At 41.3% G+C, this 21,538-nt stretch overlaps 1 protein-coding gene across 3 annotated transcripts in view; it reads right to left on the bottom strand.

Annotated features, from left to right (window-relative positions):
* Nucleotides 1-7,951: 7,951 nt before the first annotated feature.
* The window catches only part of slc6a4a (solute carrier family 6 member 4a), a 28,675-nt gene continuing 15,088 nt past the window's right edge, over nt 7,952-21,538 (bottom strand). For all 3 annotated transcript variants that reach the window (XM_015015384.1, XM_015015385.1, XM_015015383.1), the window contains exons 2-14: nt 19,778-20,671; nt 17,771-17,905; nt 17,146-17,368; nt 16,138-16,276; nt 15,457-15,591; nt 15,245-15,348; nt 14,372-14,499; nt 14,169-14,281; nt 12,668-12,799; nt 11,683-11,782; nt 11,407-11,507; nt 11,132-11,299; nt 7,952-9,583 (exon numbers count right to left, since the gene is read on the bottom strand). In XM_015015384.1, the coding sequence (XP_014870870.1) occupies nt 9,509-9,583; nt 11,132-11,299; nt 11,407-11,507; nt 11,683-11,782; nt 12,668-12,799; nt 14,169-14,281; nt 14,372-14,499; nt 15,245-15,348; nt 15,457-15,591; nt 16,138-16,276; nt 17,146-17,368; nt 17,771-17,905; nt 19,778-20,246 (2,022 nt within the window). In that variant the 5' untranslated portion in view covers nt 20,247-20,671 and the 3' untranslated portion in view covers nt 7,952-9,508. The remainder of the gene's footprint in view (nt 9,584-11,131; nt 11,300-11,406; nt 11,508-11,682; nt 11,783-12,667; nt 12,800-14,168; nt 14,282-14,371; nt 14,500-15,244; nt 15,349-15,456; nt 15,592-16,137; nt 16,277-17,145; nt 17,369-17,770; nt 17,906-19,777; nt 20,672-21,538) is intronic.

The following is a 21,538-nucleotide window of genomic DNA, read 5'->3' as shown; positions in this document are numbered from 1 at the left end:
TGGAAAGTCTGATCCTCTCTCAATATAACAGCTTATAACCACTGAACACTAAATTGAACTACACACTACAATTGAAAATTTGAAGCTTTTAAATTGAAGCTTTTATTTTGATAGAAATTAGTGTCTGTGGTTCCCTGCTTACTGCCCGCTTAACAAATTAGACCGGTATTAAGCGCATGCGCAGAACTCACCTGCTGTCAAACGTGGTAATAGCACTTCGAGGAATGCTTACACACACATTCAGTCACAGTGCAGAGATCATTAGCAAATAAATAAAAAAATAAATAAAAATAGATCATTATTGTATTTAAATTGAAATTATTCTTAAGTTATAATCTATATTTGTGTGTGTGATTACACAAATAATCACACACATGATTATTTATGAATAAATTATGATTCATAATCATAATTTATGATTATGAATCATAAATAATCCACCTGAGAGTATGTTTCTATGGTATAGAATCTGCTGAAGAAGAATGCCTGGCCTCACATCATGGTGTGTTGCATTTAACCACCCCTCCGGTGGGAGATGGGAGGAAGAGGAGGAGGAGGGCAAAGGGTGTGAATTTAGGAGGGGGAGGGGTAATAATCAGATGATAGGGGATGGTGGAGTCAGGAAAGGGTCAGGAAGAGGAGAGGACAAGATAGATGTGAGAAAATAATAAACCTTTACATTTTAAAGAGCCTTAAAAGCCTTTATCTACAACATAAAACCAAGAGATTAACTCTTTTGCTCTGCCCATGGTCGCTGTTCTTACAGGGACAACCCAGATATTTCCCTCTGATTGACTTATTCACAAAAATTCAGAGAATGGGAGCAGTGTTGTCAGCAGACAGGAGGGAGGCCTGACAGGGTGTGGCACTGAGGACAGGAGACTCATTCTGAAACTCTTCATTCCATTTATTTGGGTCACTGCCTCCTCATCCTCTCCCTTGTCTTTCTCCTTCTCCTCTCCCATGATTCTGTTTGGGGCACTCCCTCTCCTCCTCCCTTTTTTTTATTTTCCTTGTATTTACATCAATCCTCTAATAAGCTCTGGTGTTAAAGGCTCAAAAGACAAGCAAGAACAAAAGAAAATAGAATTACGTGGTTAATAGGTAGCAACGACTTCACTGTACTCAGAATTAGTGAATATAAATGAGCAAGAAAGTGAGATATATATTAAAAACAAAAAACAGGAAAAGCACATGATAAAAATAACTGCAAATGAAGGAAGTCACAATGTAATAAATGATGTGTTGTTCCAAACAACCCCCACATACCACATCCAATCCTACAGTGCGGCCTATTTAATATGTGTGAAATCCAGCAGATGTGTTTGTAGCTCCACTTTTAGATGTTTTTGATTGCATCAAAATGTCACACAAGATGTGCTTGGTTCTGTGATATAGCCACTGGCCCAGCCATTGGCGCATGGAGAACAAAAGAACATTTATGTCAAGAAAGTAACCTAGTCTTTGAGATAGCAAAGTGGGATTGAAGGAAGAATAGATTATCTACAGACAGATTCCCACAACAAACAAAGAGGCTGAAAAAGTGAGAGCGTGTTGGAGACAACAAGATTAGGATCAGATAGAGAGGATGATTCTGTCTCTCTGTGAAAGTAAAGACAATAGGACTAAAGACAATCCTCCTGGTAATTAAAGCTCCGCTCCTCTCCTGAGACTGGATCACACAACAGTGTGTGTGCGTGTGTGTGTGTGCATTTGTTTGTAATACCTTGTGGGGACGATTTTCCTGACATATACTACGTTGTGGGGACCAATTGCTCCTCATGGGGACTGGAGCCTGGTCCCCACGAGGGGAAACCCTGTTTTTGGGTCAGGGGTCAGATTTAGGGCTAAGGTATGAATTGAGTTTTGGTTAGGGTTAGGGTTAGGTATGTGATGGTTAGGGTTAGGAAAAGGATAAAGGTAAGGTTTAGGCTGTAGAAATGAATGGAAGTCAATAGAAAGTCCCCACAAAGATAGCAACACAAACATGTGTGTGTGTGTGTGAGAGAGAGAGAGAGATTGTGTTAAGATTGAGTTCAAATCGAATATAAATTCTTGCCAGAAAGGTACATGTGCTTCCCTCTGGTGGTTTATTTTAATAAGAAAAAACATTTTAAACATTTTTATGCAGATAACTGACTTCACAGTTATTTGCAATCCAAACAACTAGAGAAATGCAACAGAGCAAGAAATATAGCTTAACCAGTAAGCAGAAACATAATGTCACCTAGGGGTATAAATGCCAAACTGTGAAAAAGTATTTGTTCTCTTACAGATTTTTTTTTCACACTTGTGTCACAACATCAAACATATTTTCACACCAGAAAAATATCCAGAGTGAATGCAAAATGCAGTGTTCAAATGATAATCTAATTTACTAATGTCATCCAAAACAACCTGATCCTACATAAATATATATATATATATATATATATATATATATATATATATATATATATATATATATTTGGGTTTCTCAAACATGAATAAAAGAATCAAAGCAACACCACAGGTATGTTTTTGATGAGTGAATAACATAACATGATATAAAAGTTGATTTTACATAATACCCCCTTAAGTTAATTGTTCCATTAATTTGTTCTGTCCAGCAAAATCAAAGCATACGTTTTTGTTTGTTTTTACCAGAAGTGCCAGTAATCGTGACTTTGCCTGTTTTATCCACAGAATGTTCAACAGACGTGGTAAATGGCCTGTTCTTAAATAACACTTTACCAAGTCCAGATGGCCCCAAATTGCTTCGCACTACATTCACGCGTTCACACGTTCCACCCTCACACTCTGTAGAACAATACTATGTTATGCTGAAGGTGGCGCTAGTTCACCGCCACCCACTGAAGAGATGAAGAACAGCTGAGAATGTCTTACATTCTGAACCTAATTCCCCGTAAAACCATCAGGGGGGGATATGAGCTCACGAAAAACCAGAGCCGTGGCAGGCAACAAGGAACTGCATGGATACCGGCATACAGTTCCTCGCAAATGTTTTCACACCCTTTCACTTTTTAATATTTTCTCCTGTCACAGCTGCAACCTCGGTGTATTTTTGTTTTGATTTTATGCGATTTACCAACTTACATTGGTGGATAATAGGGAAGAGAAAAGGAAATGATTCAAGTCGGAAGCGTTGTGTGCATTGGTATTCAGTCGGTACGTTGATGTATCCAAAGAAAAACCCGTGAGATCAAGTGCCTCCAGAAGACACTTAGTTAGTACTTACAGAGAGTTCACCTATGTTTAGTTTGATCTCAGTATAACTACATCGGTTCTGTGATGGTCTCGGAGGTTTGTAAGAGGACATTAGTGAACAAACAGCATCACAAAAAGAAACAAACACATCTGACAGGTTAGAAAATAAGTTGTGGAGAAACTTAAAGCAGGGTTGGTTAGGTGATAAAACAATGTCCACAATGGAAGCTTTAATCAGAGGAGCAGCTAGTCGGCCCATTTCGTTTCCGGAGGCCTTCACAAATCAGTTCTTTTCTTGAAAAGTTAACATAGTTTATTTAAAGCTGTAGGAGTTTCTATTTGTATTTCAGAATAAACAATGCAGGAAATCGGTGGAAGAAGGTGAAATGTGTGGGAAAACTAAAGCTGAACACCATCAACACACCATTAGGGTGAAACATGATGTTGGAAGAATCATGATGTGGGGATGTGTTTCTCTAGCCGGGGCAGAGAAGCTGATCAGAGTTGATACAAAGATGCTTGGAGCTGAATGCTAAACAATACTGGTAGAAAATCTGCAAATCACTCGAGGTTGGAGCAAAGGTTCACCTTTTAGCACGATGACAAATGTAAACATTGAGTTATAATGGAATAGTTGAGATTGTTCAAAGTCCACATGTAAATAAAATTAAGAACCAGTGACAAAACTGATGTTATTCACATACACTCATGTCCGGTCTGATGGATCTCGAACTGTTTAGCAAAGAAGAATAGAGGAAACATTTCAGTCTCCAAATGTAAACAGGTAATTGAAACTAAACGTTGTTCTACAAAGTGTTGACTCAGGTGGCACTCCAAACCTTTCTTAGTTCTAGCTGTAGACGATGATGGATTTTATGCTCTGGGCTTAACACGTATGTTTCAGTTTGTGTTGATCTGTCCGGTAAAGTCTTAATACAACATGTGAAAAGTTTGCAGTTGTAACACAGGAAAATGTCAAGGAGTACAAATACTCCTGCAACAAAATGTACTTAGTGCACAAAGGAGCGGACATGAGTCTAATGTTTTTTTATCAGATGGCTCTCACTGTGAAAAGAAATATTGGCATAACCAAATGAAACTGAGTTGATAGTAGATGATAGTCATGTTTTCTTTTTTCAGATCTATCAAAAACAAAGCATATGCTTGTCAGAGGAGCAGTTAGGCATGATTTGCTTTTCTCTCTCTTTCGAATCTCATCCCTTCTAATATACAGAAAACAGATCGAGGAGTTCTCGCTGTACCTTAGCAACACCTTTATGAACTCAGGAGTGAAGAAGAGCAGCAAGTGGCGGAGAAAGGAGTGCAGTGAGTGTCTCGCTGCAAAAAGGAGGGCTTGGTCTACGGAGATAAGACGGTATTCTCCCTTCGTGCAAAATGAGTTCATTAGGGGAGGGAGAAGGAGTCTTTGCAGGGAATCAAGGTTTCTGTGTGATAAAGAGTTGGGAGCGGCAGATTGGAGGTAAAAAAGGAGTTTCATTTCCTGTTCTTCAGAGGCAGCGACGGTATCAGAACATCAGCAGAGAGGCGTGGTGCAGGGGGGACAAAAAATGGAGACGGCGTAAAGACAGACAGAGTAAGTTAGAGAGGTAAATGTCAGGATTCTTCTGCAAAATTAAAAGGGGCGACCCTGTGTATCGTCGCCAAGGATATTCACAAGGATTTTGTGGGGAAGGGCCGGCAAAAATGGAGTTGAAAGATATGTCAAACCCGTCTTCTCTCCGAGAAGTGGAAAGTCAAAGCAAGCTCTTGCAAGTGTAAAGGTTATCTCTCCTGAAATGATCCTGCGAGGAAATTGCCAAACTCAAAGCAACCACAGCTGTGCACGAGTGAGAGTGAGCAAGAGAGTGGCTCCGCAGATGGACCTGGGCAGAGAGCTCAGGGTCTGGCTGACCATATGAATATGAGAAAGAGGAAAATAAGAAGATATGAGAACGGGAAGGAGAGATGAAATGAGCTGGGGGTCCAGATAGACGGCTGATAGTGATGGGGGGGCGGGAGGGGAGCTGGCAGACAGGATGGCAGATGCTGAGATGACAGGAACAACAGAGGTGGAGGGATACGCATCCTGCGCTGTCGCTGTTTAATATAGATCAGGAACGATAAGGCAAGGCAGAGGAAAAGGGAGTTCAGAGGAAATTGCCACAATAAAGCATGCACATACACACACACACACACGCACGCACACGCACGCACACACATTTAGGAGGTATCCCCAAAACACACAACTCAGTTTGGTGCTATTGAAGCACAGAACATACATGGATTTTCATTTCAAACCAAACCAAACCAAACAAACTGCTGGTGTGTGGAAATACAGAGTAAGTTATTTGCAAGCTTAAGTTTTCAATGCCCTGCGAAAGTGTTGGATCGTTTCACATTTCTCTTGTTACAACCACAAAGTTCAAAGTATTTTTATTTCAATTTTATGGACTTGATCAATACAAAGAAGCAGGGGGATGTGCTTCACCCACTCACCGTAAATCAAAGACTGGATGAAGAGCGTCAGGGTCAGGTGCAGGGTTAACCTTCTGTCTCACATAGCATTTTCTATATAGGCAATAGAGTTTCTCTATTTGGTTTCATCTTCCAAGAACTCTGTATTCCTGTGTACCCTTAATGACTTGGCACACAGCAAACGTGGACTATGGCCTTCTTCTTGCCGTTTCATCCTTAAATCAAGGTTAGAATTGTGGAATGCACAACTTACTGGTATCCTTCAAACACATTTTCCCACCTGAATTGCAACTCTCCACAATTCCACCTTAGTTAACATGAGCTTCTCTAATTAATGTTTTCCTTTTCAGGACCATGACTTTAGGTGGATGGCCACATGTTTGTAGGTTTACACATCTTTCTGAATTTGGATGATGGATTGAGCTCAGGATGCTCTAATTTTGAAGGCATTCCGAAGGTTTGATCTGTGTTTCATTTAGGGGTAGCAGAGAAAAAAATCAACTGAAGGCAGATGCAATAGTCATCTTTCATTATTCATTTACACTTTGTGTTTGTCACATTAAATCCCAATCGGATCCCAGTGAGATATAATGTGTAATCTTATGAAATATGAAAAACTCAGTCTCAGTGTTCTATTTTTTTTTTTTTTTGGTTGCATAAATCCTGTCTGCATACGTGTCTTTCATTAGCCTGGAACTCATAACCGACTGTCCTTGCAGCAGCAGTGTAATCTTACTGTCTTTTGGTCCCCACGGTGTATTCTCTGTCTGCATGTGGACATAAGGCTGCTTGTCGGAGCTGCTGATTGCAGACCTCAGTAACTGGATTAATCAGTGTTGACAAGCAACTATCATGTTTTGTGCAGACGCACAATGCGGCACACACGGTTTGGCAGGGGAGCCATTATTGTCCTGGCGAGCCAGGAAAACCAGGATTTAAAGAGGCTCAAAGTAACAGATGATTTCTGCTCGGCTGCAGCCTTTGAACGGGAAGCAGCTCACTCCTCACGGCTACGTCGCTCTATTTTCATGTAAATTAGTTGAGTCATAACAGACTGTGCTGGATTTTTGATAAATTGGCGTGCTGTAATTATTTTTCAAAGGCTCATCTCAGTTGTTGTGCATCAAATCTGGACTGTTAGTCATTATGCAGTTGACAGGAAGAGTTAATAGAGACGTTGCTCTCCATGAGCACCGCTTCATAGAGTTGGAAAGATTTGATGGTAGCCAAAGATTGTAGCCTTTTGGTTTGAAAATTATGGGAACGTAGCTGGCAATGATACTTTTACTGTTTGAATCAGAAGGAATAAATGAAGGAATCGATAAAGTTAATTCATACCAGTCACTAATCAAGATGTTTAAAATATAGTTCATGGTTTTGTTACAATCATCTCACCAAAGCAGTGCTGTATCTCCCTAAAAAAAAGTTATTTAAATCTGACCTATGGTCAACGAAAACAAAAACAGGGTTTGTTGATTTGTCACAACATAGAGCAGAAAAAAGTGAGTGTGCAATCTGTCTGGGGCATTCAAAAAGAAGATTTGATACATCCAATTTAAAAGTGGGGATTTTTTTAGACCATCTCTGGGCAGTTTTATGTTCCACTGATCAGAGCTGTCATTATTGATCAGGCGTCAAAGGTTCAGGTTCTGTGGATAGCAGAAAAGAGGCAATACGGAAACCATCTCAAAACCACCAATCAATTCAATTAACCTAACAGTCATGTTTCTGCACTGTGGGAGGAAGCCGGAGTTCCTGGAGAGAAGCCATACATGTGCATGGGGAGAACATCTCAAATCCATTTATTAAACTGTAAGTTTATTTCATTTTCAACCATGATGGGCTTCTGTGCATCAGATTCCATGATTGACAAGGAAACATGATGAGTTTTATGACCAGCTAAATAAACACAAAGATTCATTTTTTTAAAAGAAAAGAATGTCAAACCTTTTAATCATGAATTTCTGCAAACTGTATTTTGTGGCAACAGATTTATGAGAATAATTTTAAAAATGTATTTCCCTTTTCAAAAGATGATTAGAGTGTAAATTGACTTTATTTAGTACAACATTCTATGGCAGGACAGAGACCCAGTTTTCCTAGTTAGTAAACAAAATAGGGGAAGCAAGTGATGCACTTAGATCAAAATGTAATTATTTTGTTTTTTTATTTGAATTATTCACTGAATATCAGCTCCTCAAAATCAGGTAAAAAGAAGACAAGACTTAACTTGTAAATGTAACAGCAACAAACTTACACACAGCAGGTGTTAATTTCCATACATCTTTATTATTATTTATTATTTCCCATATATTTATATATCTTCATTCTATACAGATGTTTTATCAGTACAGCCGTGTTTGACATACACAGATCTTACATAAGCTCGAGCGAGAGAAAGAGCCGAAAAGGGGAGAATTACGCTCTTCATGAGATATTTTAGCATTTAACAAGACAACATGAGTTCACATCACTGACACTCACACACACACACACACACACACACACATGCACACACACACGCATACACGCATGCGCACTCGCGCACCACGACAGGCACATGTAAAGGTGCTTCAGACAATCACGCAAGCACTGAACGCACATGCAGCTCCACGTCCATGGAAGGCGGAAGCAGGTCTTCACAAGATAAATTACACTAATACCAATTAGGACTAGTAATTACACATGTAGATGTACAGTGCTCCCACAAATTTTATGTCCTGCTCCTGCACACACACACACGCATGCACGCACATGCAAGCAAGCACACATTTTTATTTATTTTTTGGTAGAAAATAAAGAGCTTTAATGCTGATTTTTTTTTTTTTTTTTTTTTTTTCCCCAGAGGGCGATAATGGTAATGGTATTAGCTCTGACCCAGATTTGGCTTCTACCACTGAGATCAAATGAGGACCTTCCGCAGCGTTTCCCATGATGGTGCAACAGCGGGCGAGGTGAGACAAAGTGACAGCACTGACACATTCAGAAATAAATACATTTATCCCATATTGCCATCTCAGAGTGAACACAATTGGTTTTCCTGTCTGTGATTCATTTTCCTCTGGATGGTATAACAGACCATCATGCAAACAGACACACTCACTCACACGCGCGCGCGCACACACACACACACACACACACACACACACACACACACACACACACACACACACGCACGCACACACTCATGTCACAGTGCTTCACAGTGTAGGGACCTCATTGCAAAAGTCTGCCGGTCGCTCCAGATTCTATCAGATTAACACAGGCTGACAGTCAACACAGCATGACACAACAACAGCTATGAAACAGCAACAGAACAAATCTTGAATATTTGGCTTCAGCAACAGATGTAAAAATACCTGAATTTTGCTACATATTGGGATGGATAACTTTACAGCATTATATGAGACTACAGTCATAAGTAATGAGAATAGAAAGTAGTGTTTGCATGTGACCTGCCCTAATTGAGCAGCATCCCTTGTTTAAGTGTCTGTTTTTAATGTCTACATGACGTTATCATACTTAAAAGTTTACAAAATATGTTACTTTATCGCTTTTTGTGTTTCAAAGAAAGGGACACGAACCACAGAGCGGTGAAACTCAGAGAAGTATGTTTTAAAGAAACATAAATGTTCTCGAGAACCGAATCCGCATGGAGAACCAAAGCAGGTTTACGTTTCTAGATCTCACTGGGACAGGAAGGAGATGTTTGAAAAGATGCGAGAACGATGAAAGACAGCCCCCTTTGCCCTGTAGTTTTTCAGTATGTGCAGAAGAGGGCGCTCCAGGTAATTGGGATTTGCGACGTCTTGCGCTACGGGTTTGGTCAGATTGCGTTGGTCACAAATAAATCTCTGTGGTTGTCGGTGCTGGGCTGAGGAGTGATGCTTTTCAACAGGCGCTGCGGGGAAGGAAAGACAAACAAGAAAAATCATCAAGAACTCTTTCTCCTGCCGTCAGACAAAGGCTGCAACTTTGCATTACATTATTGAGATCATTTGTTAGATTCCCAGGAAAAAAGAGTAGTTTATAACTCTATTTTTTTCTATGTTGTTTAGATACCGTTAGCTCTTAAGAGTGGCATATGTAAGAAGTGTCTGCAAAATGTTTATCTGTCACTGTTTAATTTTTGACTATTGGGTGCACTCAGTCCCGGAAACATGAGCTAACGTGTTGGGGGTTCTTCAATACTAATTTCATCAGCCAACTTCATACCAACTTCAACTGGATGGCATTTTCAGAAATGGGAAATTACATCATATTTGCACTCCTGTAAGTGATGATGAAGTTGTAAACGGGAAACATCGTTGCTTTAGATATCGTTAAAATCCTTGCCAGGACAGGACAGAAATAAAATTGTGAAGTCAAGTCTGCCGATGGACAAGTACAAGCTGGCGATGGTAATGCAGCAAAACTAGCTGCTGCTGGAAGTAAGAAAGGTGAAAGTTTAAAATATGAGTAATTTAACCCAAAGTTAAGAGATTTTTTTTTTTTTTTTTTTTTATAATTTCATTTCCATTTTCAGTTTTTGTCTTGTGGAAAATAACACTGGTGACTATACCTAGTAATGTTCATCTTTGCTGTTGCTGAGGACAACACTTAGATTCATGCAGTTTAAAAACAAAAATAAAGGCTTCTATTGAGACGAGTGGTAAGCTGTCTGTTTTTAGAGTCAATAAGATGGTGAAAATGTAAACTACTGTCACTAGTGAAGCATGTAAAACACTACGACTAAATTTGCCCACAAGCCCTCAACAACGCCCATTATTACTGACGCTGCTGTTTTAAATCAGCGTTTAATTTAATAATCAGATGCAGAAACAGTTAAACCTGGCCGTACTCGTCTGACCTCCTGATCTACAAGGTCGCTGCCTCCTTCCCCTCCAACGCGTTTGCACACAAAGCCGAGCTCCTATTTGTTGACTTATGCTGATCCCTTTGTGTGAGCTGACACCAGTGGACAGCAGCCAGAGAACGTCTGTCTGTGAGTCTCTTTGATGTCCTTCTCCCCCCTGGGAACCCTCTCACAACTCTAAACGTGATGTCGATATTAGACATAAAAAAAATCTGAATAACTGTCTCACGAATACCTCAAATATTAATTTGGCTGAATCGAGAAAGGTTATTAATCTTTTTGACTTGACCGTCGGTAACGTGATAAGCTGTGCATCCACGGCATAATGCGAACGTGTGGTTGGGCGCGTGGTGCATATGTCTGCTCTAGATGCTGCTTTCTCTCTCTAATCCCTGGTCTGCACTTTCTCCTTTGATCTTGATCTCAAGTCATGTGTTCGCAGCAGAGGGGAGACCCTGACAGTGAGGAACGGCTCCTTGTAGCTGGTTAGTGAAAAGACATTAGTAGAAGATGCATGATGGTATAAGAACTTGCGGACGACAACAAACGCAGGAATAAAAAAAAAAAGATAAATATTGCAGGTGAGTTTTGTACCTGTTTGAATGTTCCCTTAGAGTTAAGTAAGTGGTAGACCATGTAAGCAGGCACACAAATGAATGAGGACACTCCAATGCAGTAGCCCAAGACAGTTGTCCACGATGGGTACTGGTAGTGGAACAGCTTGACCTCTGGAGGGAACGCCAGGAAACTGATGATGATGAACTGTGTAGGAACAAAACACACAAAACGAGATACCATATTAAAACCTTTCCGTGAACAGTTTTCTCTGACAAAGGCCTCATGAGGTGCTCTAAACGTCTAAGACTGACCAGGAGGAAGCAGGGACAGATGGCCACCCAGCAAACCCTCCAGAACCCACCGGGATAGAAGCCGAGCATGACCTGGACGTCGTTGCAGAAACGGTTGGTACCTATAGAGATACACAGGCATACAGACCTGTAACCTCAAATATCAAGCGTACAACCGTACTCAAACACAAACGCAATGTTTGGGAGAGACTTGGTAAAATTATTATCACAAGTATTTTTGTGGATTTCTTGTTGCAGCTGTGATAGTAAACTCACAGACTGCTGTTCATCTCTCACCGTAGAACCAGGATACAGCGATGACTTCGAGCAGAACTACGGTGATGACGGCAGGACCCGTAGCGTACTCCTCAAACAGCTTCACCACAAATGCTCCTCCCTGAACGCATCACAAAGACATGCAGAAATACTAGAGCAGAAACCCATCATTATCATTACGAAATCAGGGCGAAAGAAGAAACACATCATTGACACTGCTGTAATCTAAATTCAGCTCATTGGTATTCGCAGCATATTGTGCTAAATAACATGTATCACAGTCATTCATTCTGAGAAAACATGGAGTACAAACACTGTTTTAATTTTATCCAATCTTATTTTTAACATTCTAATCATGTGACAAAATAGCTGTTGTGTTAAATTAACATGAGAAAACCTACATGAATCTGGATAGACATGAATGTTTATCATCTGTTATAAATGAATGAATGAAGTTGTACAAAAAAAATGAATCAATTCAAGTCCATTTGTTCAAGGGAAAAAGACTTTTCTGCACAAGTCAGAATTTATTATGTAAATGTCACGGCAGTAGCAGTATCATGCTGTGGGGCTGCTTTGCTTGTGGTTATCCACTGTTGCTTTGCAAAAGGTGGATTAGTTGATCTAAGAAGGCAATGATCCCAAACACACATATGGCAACTAATTTTGGAGTGGATAGAGCTGACTAAGAATAAATCAAATTGATTCTAGCACAGTCATGGCTGTGCAAGAAAATGGATCGATTAAAAAAAAAAAGATTTTCTAATTAAATATAAAAAAAAGCAACAAAAAGGGCAAGGTCAATGTGCAAGTTACTTCCTGGGAAAAAACAAACAAACATTTATCGAAGATGTGCAGCCATGTACCATGATACCAGTCGTCTTCTAACCTCACTAATCAAAACATTGAATGAGCAGAGTAACATTACACATGTAGACAGAAACAGATGATAACCTGAGTAATTATTTCGGTTTTAAACTGTGGGAAACGTTGGTCAGTAACTTACATATGTGAGAGTGGACAGAGCCCCAAGGTAGCACACACAGACAAGGCCAAGGACAAACCACTCCCGTCTCTTAGCTAGGAAATGAGGGAACTCATCCAGCATGGCGGTAATTACCCCCTCCAAACCTGCAAACTGGAGAGAGGAGGACACACAGGGAGCGAGGAGGATGACATAGGGAGAAGATCAACGGCAGGATGGCGAAAACAATGAGCAAAAGACAAGAAAGCAAGAAGTTAGAACAAGAAAAAAAAATTCTATTACACCCCCGCACTGTCTCAGATGTTTTGCAGCCTTCAACAGGTTTTCTCTTCCATATTTCAAGCAAACAATTGTGTGGTCAGACTTAGGAAAAGTTCCTTCACATAGAACACTTTGCAAAATAATTTTTAGAGCTCCTTCTTCCGTGGTTCCTTTGTTTTTTTCCGTGTTTTCTCATCTGCATGGCAACAGATGAGCAAGAAACAACATCAGATGTTTCTTGTCACTCATCCTACAAATGAAGGCCAGATTTGTGAAGCGCTTCTCCACAGTCACCATATCCCTTTTTGCTTCTCTGATAAATCACATTCTTGTTAGGTCTGTAAGTTTAGGCAGAAGATCGTGTCTTGGTAGGTTTGCGCTTGCACTTGTCATTGCTCTGAGAAATGTTCAAAGTGTTGGATATAGCTCAGTAATCCAACCCTGTTTTTAAACTTCTCCGCAACTTTCTCCCTGATGTTTCTTCTGTGTTCTGGGGCGTCCTTGACGCTGCTTGTTCATTTGTGTTCTTCTAGTAAAACCCTGACATTTTTACAGAGCAGCTGGATTCATACTGAGATTAAATCACACAAAGATAACTAAGTGGCTTTTGAAGGGAACTGGCTGCACATGATGCTATTTTTGGTATCGGTACAAGGGAAGATGAAAACAAATGTCTGCTAACACTTTTCAGATTTATACTAGTTAGAAAATTGTAAAAAAAAAAAAAAAAAATTAAAATTTCCCTTCCACATCTCAATTATGTGCTACTTTTTGTCGATCTACTTTTTGTAAGGCACTACATCCAAAGCACAGACTGAGATGAAATTTTAAGCCAGTTCAATGTGAATCTGTGATTCTGTGTACTCTGACACGTTGTGCAGTAATATCCTCCTGATTCTCCTCATAAAACTCCTGTATCTCAGAGCCGATTCTAAACTGATTATCAGTTCACGATAAGAGCACGGCGGGTCGCTGGCTGGCCGCCTCAGAGCCAACAAACAAAGGCTCATGGAGATGGGCTGACGAAGACGGGGATATGAAACTCATATCACATTGTTTTCATTGACTGTCATTCAGAAGGGAAGAGAGGACAAAAGATTACCTGAGCCTCTCAAAAGCAAGGGGGAAGGAGAACAAGGCAAGCATGAAATCTCTGTGTGGAGTTGGATGAAGCACAACGGGAGTTGGGATGTAGGCAGCAACAGATTGGGTTAAAACAGAAAGGAGAGCGGACCGCTTGTAGACTAATGAGCAAACTGACCGTGCTGTCCAGACCCAACATTATGATCATGAGGAAGAAGATGATGGCAAAGAACGTGGCAGCAGGCATGTTGGCTATGGCTTCAGCGTAAATGATGAACAACAAGCTGGGGCCTGGAAGGAGACGTTGAGGGTAAATATAAGGAGAGAGAAAACAGCGAGAGAATAAATGCAGGGACACCTTCGTGTGGATTGCGATGTTACCTGCATCCTTCGCCACATCGTCCACATTTTGCTTTCTCATCTCCGCCATGTAGCCCAGAACGGTGAAGATGACAAAACCGGACAGGAAGCTGGTGAGGCAGTTCACCGAGCTCGTGACCAGCGCATCTCTAACAGGAAAATAAAAGAACAAAGCTTTAAAAAGAGTTATTATGAGTGAACAACCGGTAATTTTAGAGGATATGCTACTAAGGCAGCTCTCAAATATGAGCACAATGCTGCCAAAATGCTAAGTTGTTGTTAATGGGAAATAGGGAGACCACAATAAAGCTTTTCCACGTACAACATTTTATCCTAGTATAGAAAGGTCAATATCTGCCTGCGAGTGGATGTGTTGTACGTGTGACAACAAGATCCTGTATTTTCATGTGTAGAACAGGAAGTTGGGTTGCAGCGCAGAAGTCTTTTCCATCAGTTCAAAACCTCCAGGCCTGGATAAGTTCTCCCAAACCCTTATAGGAGAATTTTTTATGGTCTGTGACAGTAAACCAGAACTTTTGGAACACAATCCCAAAATATAAGATTAGCACAAAAAGCACGGTGCACATCATCAAAAAAACAGCAAACCTACAGTGAGTGTTGGATGCTAATGGGCGACTGCCAAAAATGACTGAATGCTGGAACTAAATACAAAAATCAATCCAAAAAGTATTGGTGTAAGGTTTTAAAATACTTATGCAATCAGTTCACTGTAATGAGTTTTTGATTCTTTTTAAATTTATTTGACAGAAGAAGAATCGTTTCTTTTTCAGTGATGAAATTTCCCCTTCTTATGTCATGTAAGCTACACACTGTAACAGAGAGAGGCATGTTTGCTTTGGCGAGCCAATGTGAACTCTGGATTTTGATTCTTACTTGTAGCAGTTGTTGTGAAAGGGGTTGTAGCTGGCGAAGGCGAGCAGCACACCGAAGCCGGGACCCAAGGAGAAGAAGATCTGAGCTGCCGCGTCGATCCACACCTTTGACCAAGTTAAAAAGTTAGTCATGCCGATTAATGGAGTGTCAGAAAAAAGGCAAAAGCCATCTGGGATGTTCGACGAGAACTCGGAATAGAAAATCCGGCTGACCGTCGTGCTAAGCAGCTTCTCCCAATCGGGTTTGAGATAGAAGACGACGCCCCTCCAGGCCCCTGGCAGCGTGGCCCCTCGGATGAGAAGGACCAGGAGAACCAGATAGGGAAATGTTGCAGTCACCCACACTACCTAACGTGTGTGGGAAGCAACAAAACAGACAGATCAACCTTCATCTGTTCATACTCAGGAATTAACGCAGTGTAAATACTGAAAACAAAGGAATTTCTTTCTCTATAAAACTGCTGTTATGTGTTTGTAGATTGTGATCACTTGTCACACTATATAAGGTAGACTCATCAGGAGTAATAAAAAAACAATGGTGCACTCTAAATTAAATTAAGCTTAACTGAATTAGATATGCATTTCTTTTTATCAACAGATAATAAATAGGGATTAGAGTAATGGCTACAAGGAAAGTCAAGTGCATGCAACTTCAGATGAACCTCGTTTCAATGCCAGCGCTTCGTGTGATTATTTCTCAAAATTTAAGGCCAGACCTGTTGATTTTACTGCAACACGTTGGGCTCGCTTTCAACAGACCAATGATGGATGATGACAAGGGTAACGTGATAACACGAGTTTCCGCGTTCTCTCTGCCTCTTTCGCCATCCACACATGCATCCATCGACTCTAACTGACAAGCCCATCAGCCACGCAGGCGCCCCCGTCCGTTACCTTTCCAGACGTCTTGACTCCCTTCCAGATGCTGAAGTAGACGATGGTGAAGATGAAGAGCAAGCAGAGGGCCAGCTGCCAGCTGATGGATCCCAGCTGGTGCAGACCTGGGGACAGGTGGACCTGCAGCACGTGGCGCCTGGCAAGAGGTCGCAAAAGATGGGAGAACTTGTGAGCTAGGAGGAAGGAAGCTGAGAGGAAAAACAATCGTGAGGACGGGGATTCTAGGAACTCTGAGAACAGGTTTGAAGAGAGAAAATGTGATAGAAAAAAAATACAATAAGACTGTGCGAAAGGGCACTGTTTAGGACAGAAAGTGGAAATATATATTATTAATCAAATATGGGTGGCTAGAAAAAGTAACTCAATGAGTACAGAGTTCATCTGAGTGCACAGCAGACTGTCTTGGCAGTCTCCAACCCTTCATGTCAAGGAGCCAAGGAGAAAAAAAGTGCTTTGTGGAAAAAAAAAAGAGTTTGAAATTAACTGTAAGGTTGATATCCGGTCACAGGTTAAGCTCACAGAACTTGGATGATAATGCAGCTGTGGGATTTAAGCTGGAAACAGGAAATTCTGGCGCCAGACGGAGTTGAGGAATTTGTTTCTTTGAAACGCGCATTAGGAGAAGTCAGCCGTGAACGAAGCCTGAGTTTCCCTCGATGGAAGGCCTCGGAGGCGGTGCAGCAAGAGTCTGATAAGACTGAGGAGATTCGCAGCGAAGACATCGACCAAACAATTTTCTGAATGAAACATTTGGGGAAAAAAAAAAAAAAACCTGACTTGAAGTAATCACCATTATACCACACTGAAATGGAAATGCTGTTAGCATCCTCCTGCAAGGCAGAGGGAATTGAATTCTTTTTTTTCTTCAATGCTTGTAATGTTATCAAAACTCCTGAACACCAAAACAGACCACTGCCATCACTTTTCTGGATGCCATTCTTGATGCTTGGCGCGCTCTCTCTCTCTCTCTCTCCACGTCTCAACATCTGACTTACATGCACTTACGTATAGAACTCCTCGGCGGGGGACGTGGACGAGTTGGACCAGGACACATTGTGGTCCGAGGACAAGTAGTGGTTGCAGTTGGCCGTGTTCCAGCTGTTGGTGCAGGTGGTCCAGGGCAGGGTGGGTCGAAAAGATGACAGCAGGTAGTAGAGGGCCCAGGCCATGATGGTGTTGTAGTAGAAGGCGATGTAAAGGGCTATGATGCAGATGGCGAAACCAATTCCTGAGTGAGTGGAGAAAAAATGTTTTTAGAGGAGATCAGAAAGGTTAAAAAAAAAAAAAAGTTTAATTACATGACAGCAGTCAGTCAAAATCCATCCAAAGAGATGAGTGTGTGCAAGCTCATTCAAGTCCGTGTTTGGTATCAGGGTGGCATTTCCAAACAACGCAAATTTACATACTACTCTGTTTCTAAGCACTTGGCATTTGGCATGAAAATGGGACAATTTCCATAACAGAGAGTTGGTTCATCTATCAAGAAATACAAGGAACCAAGGGATTAAACCGAAGGGGGGCAAAGAGGTTAAACGGGCTGTCCGTCAGACCCTCACGGTTCTTCCTGTTCGCTCTACGAGCTCTTCATGTCGGAGTGGTTTGCTACCTGCAACCCTGCGCCTTCAGTTACCTTTGAAGATGGGACAGATGTGTTTCCAGATGGAGATGCAGCCGCTGCGGTGGAACTGGCCTAGCGCTAGCTCCATGTAGAAGAGAGGTACTCCTCCAAACACAGCCATCAACAGGTAGGGCAGCAAAAAGGCACCTGGAGGGAAGAAACGACACGGAGGAGGAGTAGATGTGGAAGCCAAACAAAAAGTAGCAGTTAAGCAATTATTTCACTATTTGTTTCTTTCAAATACCATCTCTGCGAATGAATAAGGCAGCAAAATGTTGGAAGAATATTTAACCGAAAAAAAAAAAAAGTCATTGTTGGTTTCCTCTGGGTACATCCGCTGTGTTAGCTTAATTGGCCGCTACAAGTTACCCTTAGGTCTGAGTGTGTATGTGTCCATAATTGTTCTGTTTGTCTCTGCGTTGCCCTATGATGGACTGGTGAACTGTGAAGGCTGTACGTCGCCCTTTCGTCCAATGGCTGCTGGCTACAGGCATTACATTAAGTAAGACTTTTCTTGTTTTATGTCAGTTAGGACGACTAAGATGATTTCTTGAACTATTTGCTTGGACTTTCTTCAAAGTCAGAGGTTAATCACAGACTTTCTTTAAAGGCAATGGTCAAAACTGTGGCTCAGGTCAAGCAGTTATTTTGCAAACGGAGGGCTGTTGGTTCATTTCTTTCTCCCACCTCTCATTCGGCAAGGCACATTTGTTAGCAGTGCCTTTAAACTGTATGAAAGCCATCATAGAGTTTTATTGTTAGCAGTTAATGTGGCATCATCTGGACATCTTATGTTGTACCCAACAATAAAAAAGTCTTTTGGCAATCCACAGTTCTCATTTATATATCTGGCATGATTTCTTTGAATGTATCCACACTGTCATACCAGGAGATGCTTCCTTAAAATAATCCAAGTTTCCCCTTCATTTAACTCAAATGCTATGAATTAGCCTATAGGAAGTTTCCAATGCTACAGGAGCATCATCTGGATTTTCTCAAATTGTTTAAAGGCCCAGCAGTGCTAGTGCATATAAACTACTGACTTAGAACAATTGGAGAGATAATTTTGTTACTTTGTTCAGACATTTAGCAACATATAACAGTAACATTGGAAATACTAACTGGCCTATAATCAGGAAAGGCTTAGTCTGATTTCATGTCAGATAAGAAAAAAAAGGTTTCTTGTCTTCTTTGGTTTAAGCTTTATCAACTGTTCAATTTTCTGAATAAATAGATTATAAGTACTGGGAGTTGGTAATACAGAGAAACTTCAAAAGTAAGAAAAATAAATAAATATTACAGGGCCGAGAACAGTGCAGAGAAGGGGCACATTCGATGTTTGGACAGATCTAATGCTGCCTTTCCTGCTATCTGATCATAAACTTAGTTTGTGTGCACGTGCGCGAACAGGGCGGTGCGTACTTGCATGCTCAGAGCCTCATTGTGACATGAAAGAGAAGATAAGGGGTTGATTGAGCAGCTGCCTGGAAGACAGGTTATTAAGCATGGAGAGGGACTGAGACTCAGGGCGCGCTCATAAAAAGCACAATTAATACTGTTGCCTCTATCAAGTGTCTCCCGGTCTCGATCTCTTACCTCGCCGGTGGCACGCACACATGCATGGAGCACAGGAAATTACAAAGATTTTATTATTGCAAATTCAATAAAAAGGGAGGCCTCGTTTGGTGCTAGGTGTGGATGGTGAAGGAGAGAGCAAGTTAGGTGACACGGGCTTTGTGGAAGCACAAACTTACCTTTGTTGTCCCTGAGATTTGGCACAAAAAAGTTACTCATGAACAACTAAGCATATGGTGCTCTTTTTCCTCTTTTTTGTACCATTTATGTGAAAAATGTTGCCAGTGAAAAACTGCCCATTCATTAATCTGACCTAGAGGCTTTCTATGGTGCTGTCCACATTCCAATATGAAATCCTTCACCTTTTACATGGAAGCTTTCACTTCACAACTAACCCTCCTACCTGACCTTTATTTGTCTTCCAAACATCTCTTGAAATCTCACCTCCTCCATTCTGGTAGCAGATGTAAGGGAATCGCCAGACGTTTCCGAGATCCACAGCGTAGCCGATCACAGACAACAGGAAGTCCATCTTCTTGCTCCAGGTCTCTCTGGGCCTCTCTAAGCTGGTCTGCTGGACCACCAGAGTTCTCAGGCCTCCCAGCGGCGCCGTTAACCCAGTTCCCCCCGTGGGCCCGGGCGCTGCCCCTGCAGCCGATCCCGGTGCCGATCCCTCTCTGGGGCTCTGAGGGGTGGAGGTTGTGTAGCCATTGGACACCTGCTGACCGGAACCAGAGGTCAAGCTCTTTGGTCCTCTCTCTCCGAGACCATCAGCCAGAACCAATCTACCATTTTCCTGTTGTGTCTCCTCCTCTTGCCCCTCTATTTCCTCTCTCCCTTTGCCCAGCTCTCCCCCGTTCTCCTCTTTGTCCATTGTTGACACGCTAGTCATCATCATATCTTTTGTCTCCATTGGGCTGTGTTGGTGTTGATGTTGGCAAAGCAGTTAGGGGTGGAGAGAGCTTCTCAGTGACGATGAAGGGAATCTGGCGCTGTTGGCTGATACGGTGCCCATGAGGGGGCCAGAAGGATAAAGTGAGCTAGGAAAGGGTGTGGAGACAGTGTGGGACAGTTCTGAGGGGAGTAAAGTCTGTCCTTTTTATACAGGTAAAAGATAATCGGGAAAGAGGAAGGGTGCTAAATGATAGAAATGAGGGCAGATGGGCGTGTATGTGAGACAATTGAATGTTGGAGCGTCTGTTGAGCAAGAGAGGCAAAGAAGGGTGTTCAAGACGAGAAAGGGGCTTGAGGAGAATGTAGGGTAACGCAAAAGTTTCAACAATCTTGGCTCTTCTCCACAAATAGATCGTCTTCTGAGACACTTGGCAGCAGGGCAAACTGCAACACACAGACAGAAAGCAAAATCGTTCAAAACAGAAAGGTTATCTGCATCATTCAGTCCTCAGCAAACTTTGAAATGAAGCTTTCTATCCGACAGGACATGACTGAAAAGTGCTTGTACAGTGCATCCGTCTATCCGCACATATTCCTTGTCAGCTAACAGCTCCGTTGGCGCACATCTCCAGTGGACATTCGGTAAGAGATGGGGTGGACTCTCGGCAGCCCATCATAGTAGTCATATGAAGAATAAAGTTTTTGTCTCACCGTTTTAGTATTTGCTTAATCCTAAAAAACACAAATTGAGGAGGATTGTGTTTGGACAAGTCAATTTACCCACCGTTGTGCTTTCTTCATAGTTTCATGCAAGATGTCAGTTGCACAACTATTTTTAGCGTTCTTGTTATTAAAGGTATATCATAGAGAAAGCATGGAGAATACAGCTGTTTGCATTTCTGACACAGTGTAACAACAAACAAACAAACTAGGAAATGCAATTCTTGGAAAACCCATCATTCAGTTTTTTAAACTCCACCGCATGTTAGATTCACAGAAAAAAAAAAAAAAAAAAAAAAACTAAAGTGCACTTTAGGAATAGACAGACAGAATGATTGACATTATTATGTGTTAGTCCTGACTGGTATTATGAAACTCAAAATAAAAGTAGCTATTTACTTTGATAAATAGCTACTTTAAAAAGTAGTTGGGGAAAAAAAAAAACAACTTTTGACTTTCTGTTAAAATAAAAAGCCAAGAAGTCATTGTGTATGAAACTGTGTTCAAACAAAGTTATATTTTTACCTGTTGATCATTTTCTTTTCTACTCTGAATAAGATTGCTCAGTTTGAAATGGAACTATATATATAT

This window comes from Poecilia latipinna, unplaced genomic scaffold, assembly GCF_001443285.1.
Source record: "Poecilia latipinna isolate Pla-1442-1.1 unplaced genomic scaffold, P_latipinna-1.0 Scaffold1907, whole genome shotgun sequence".
NCBI classification, from domain to species: Eukaryota; Metazoa; Chordata; class Actinopteri; order Cyprinodontiformes; family Poeciliidae; genus Poecilia; species Poecilia latipinna.
Note: the sequence above shows the minus strand (reverse complement) of the source record. Positions and strands in the feature narration are given on the sequence as shown.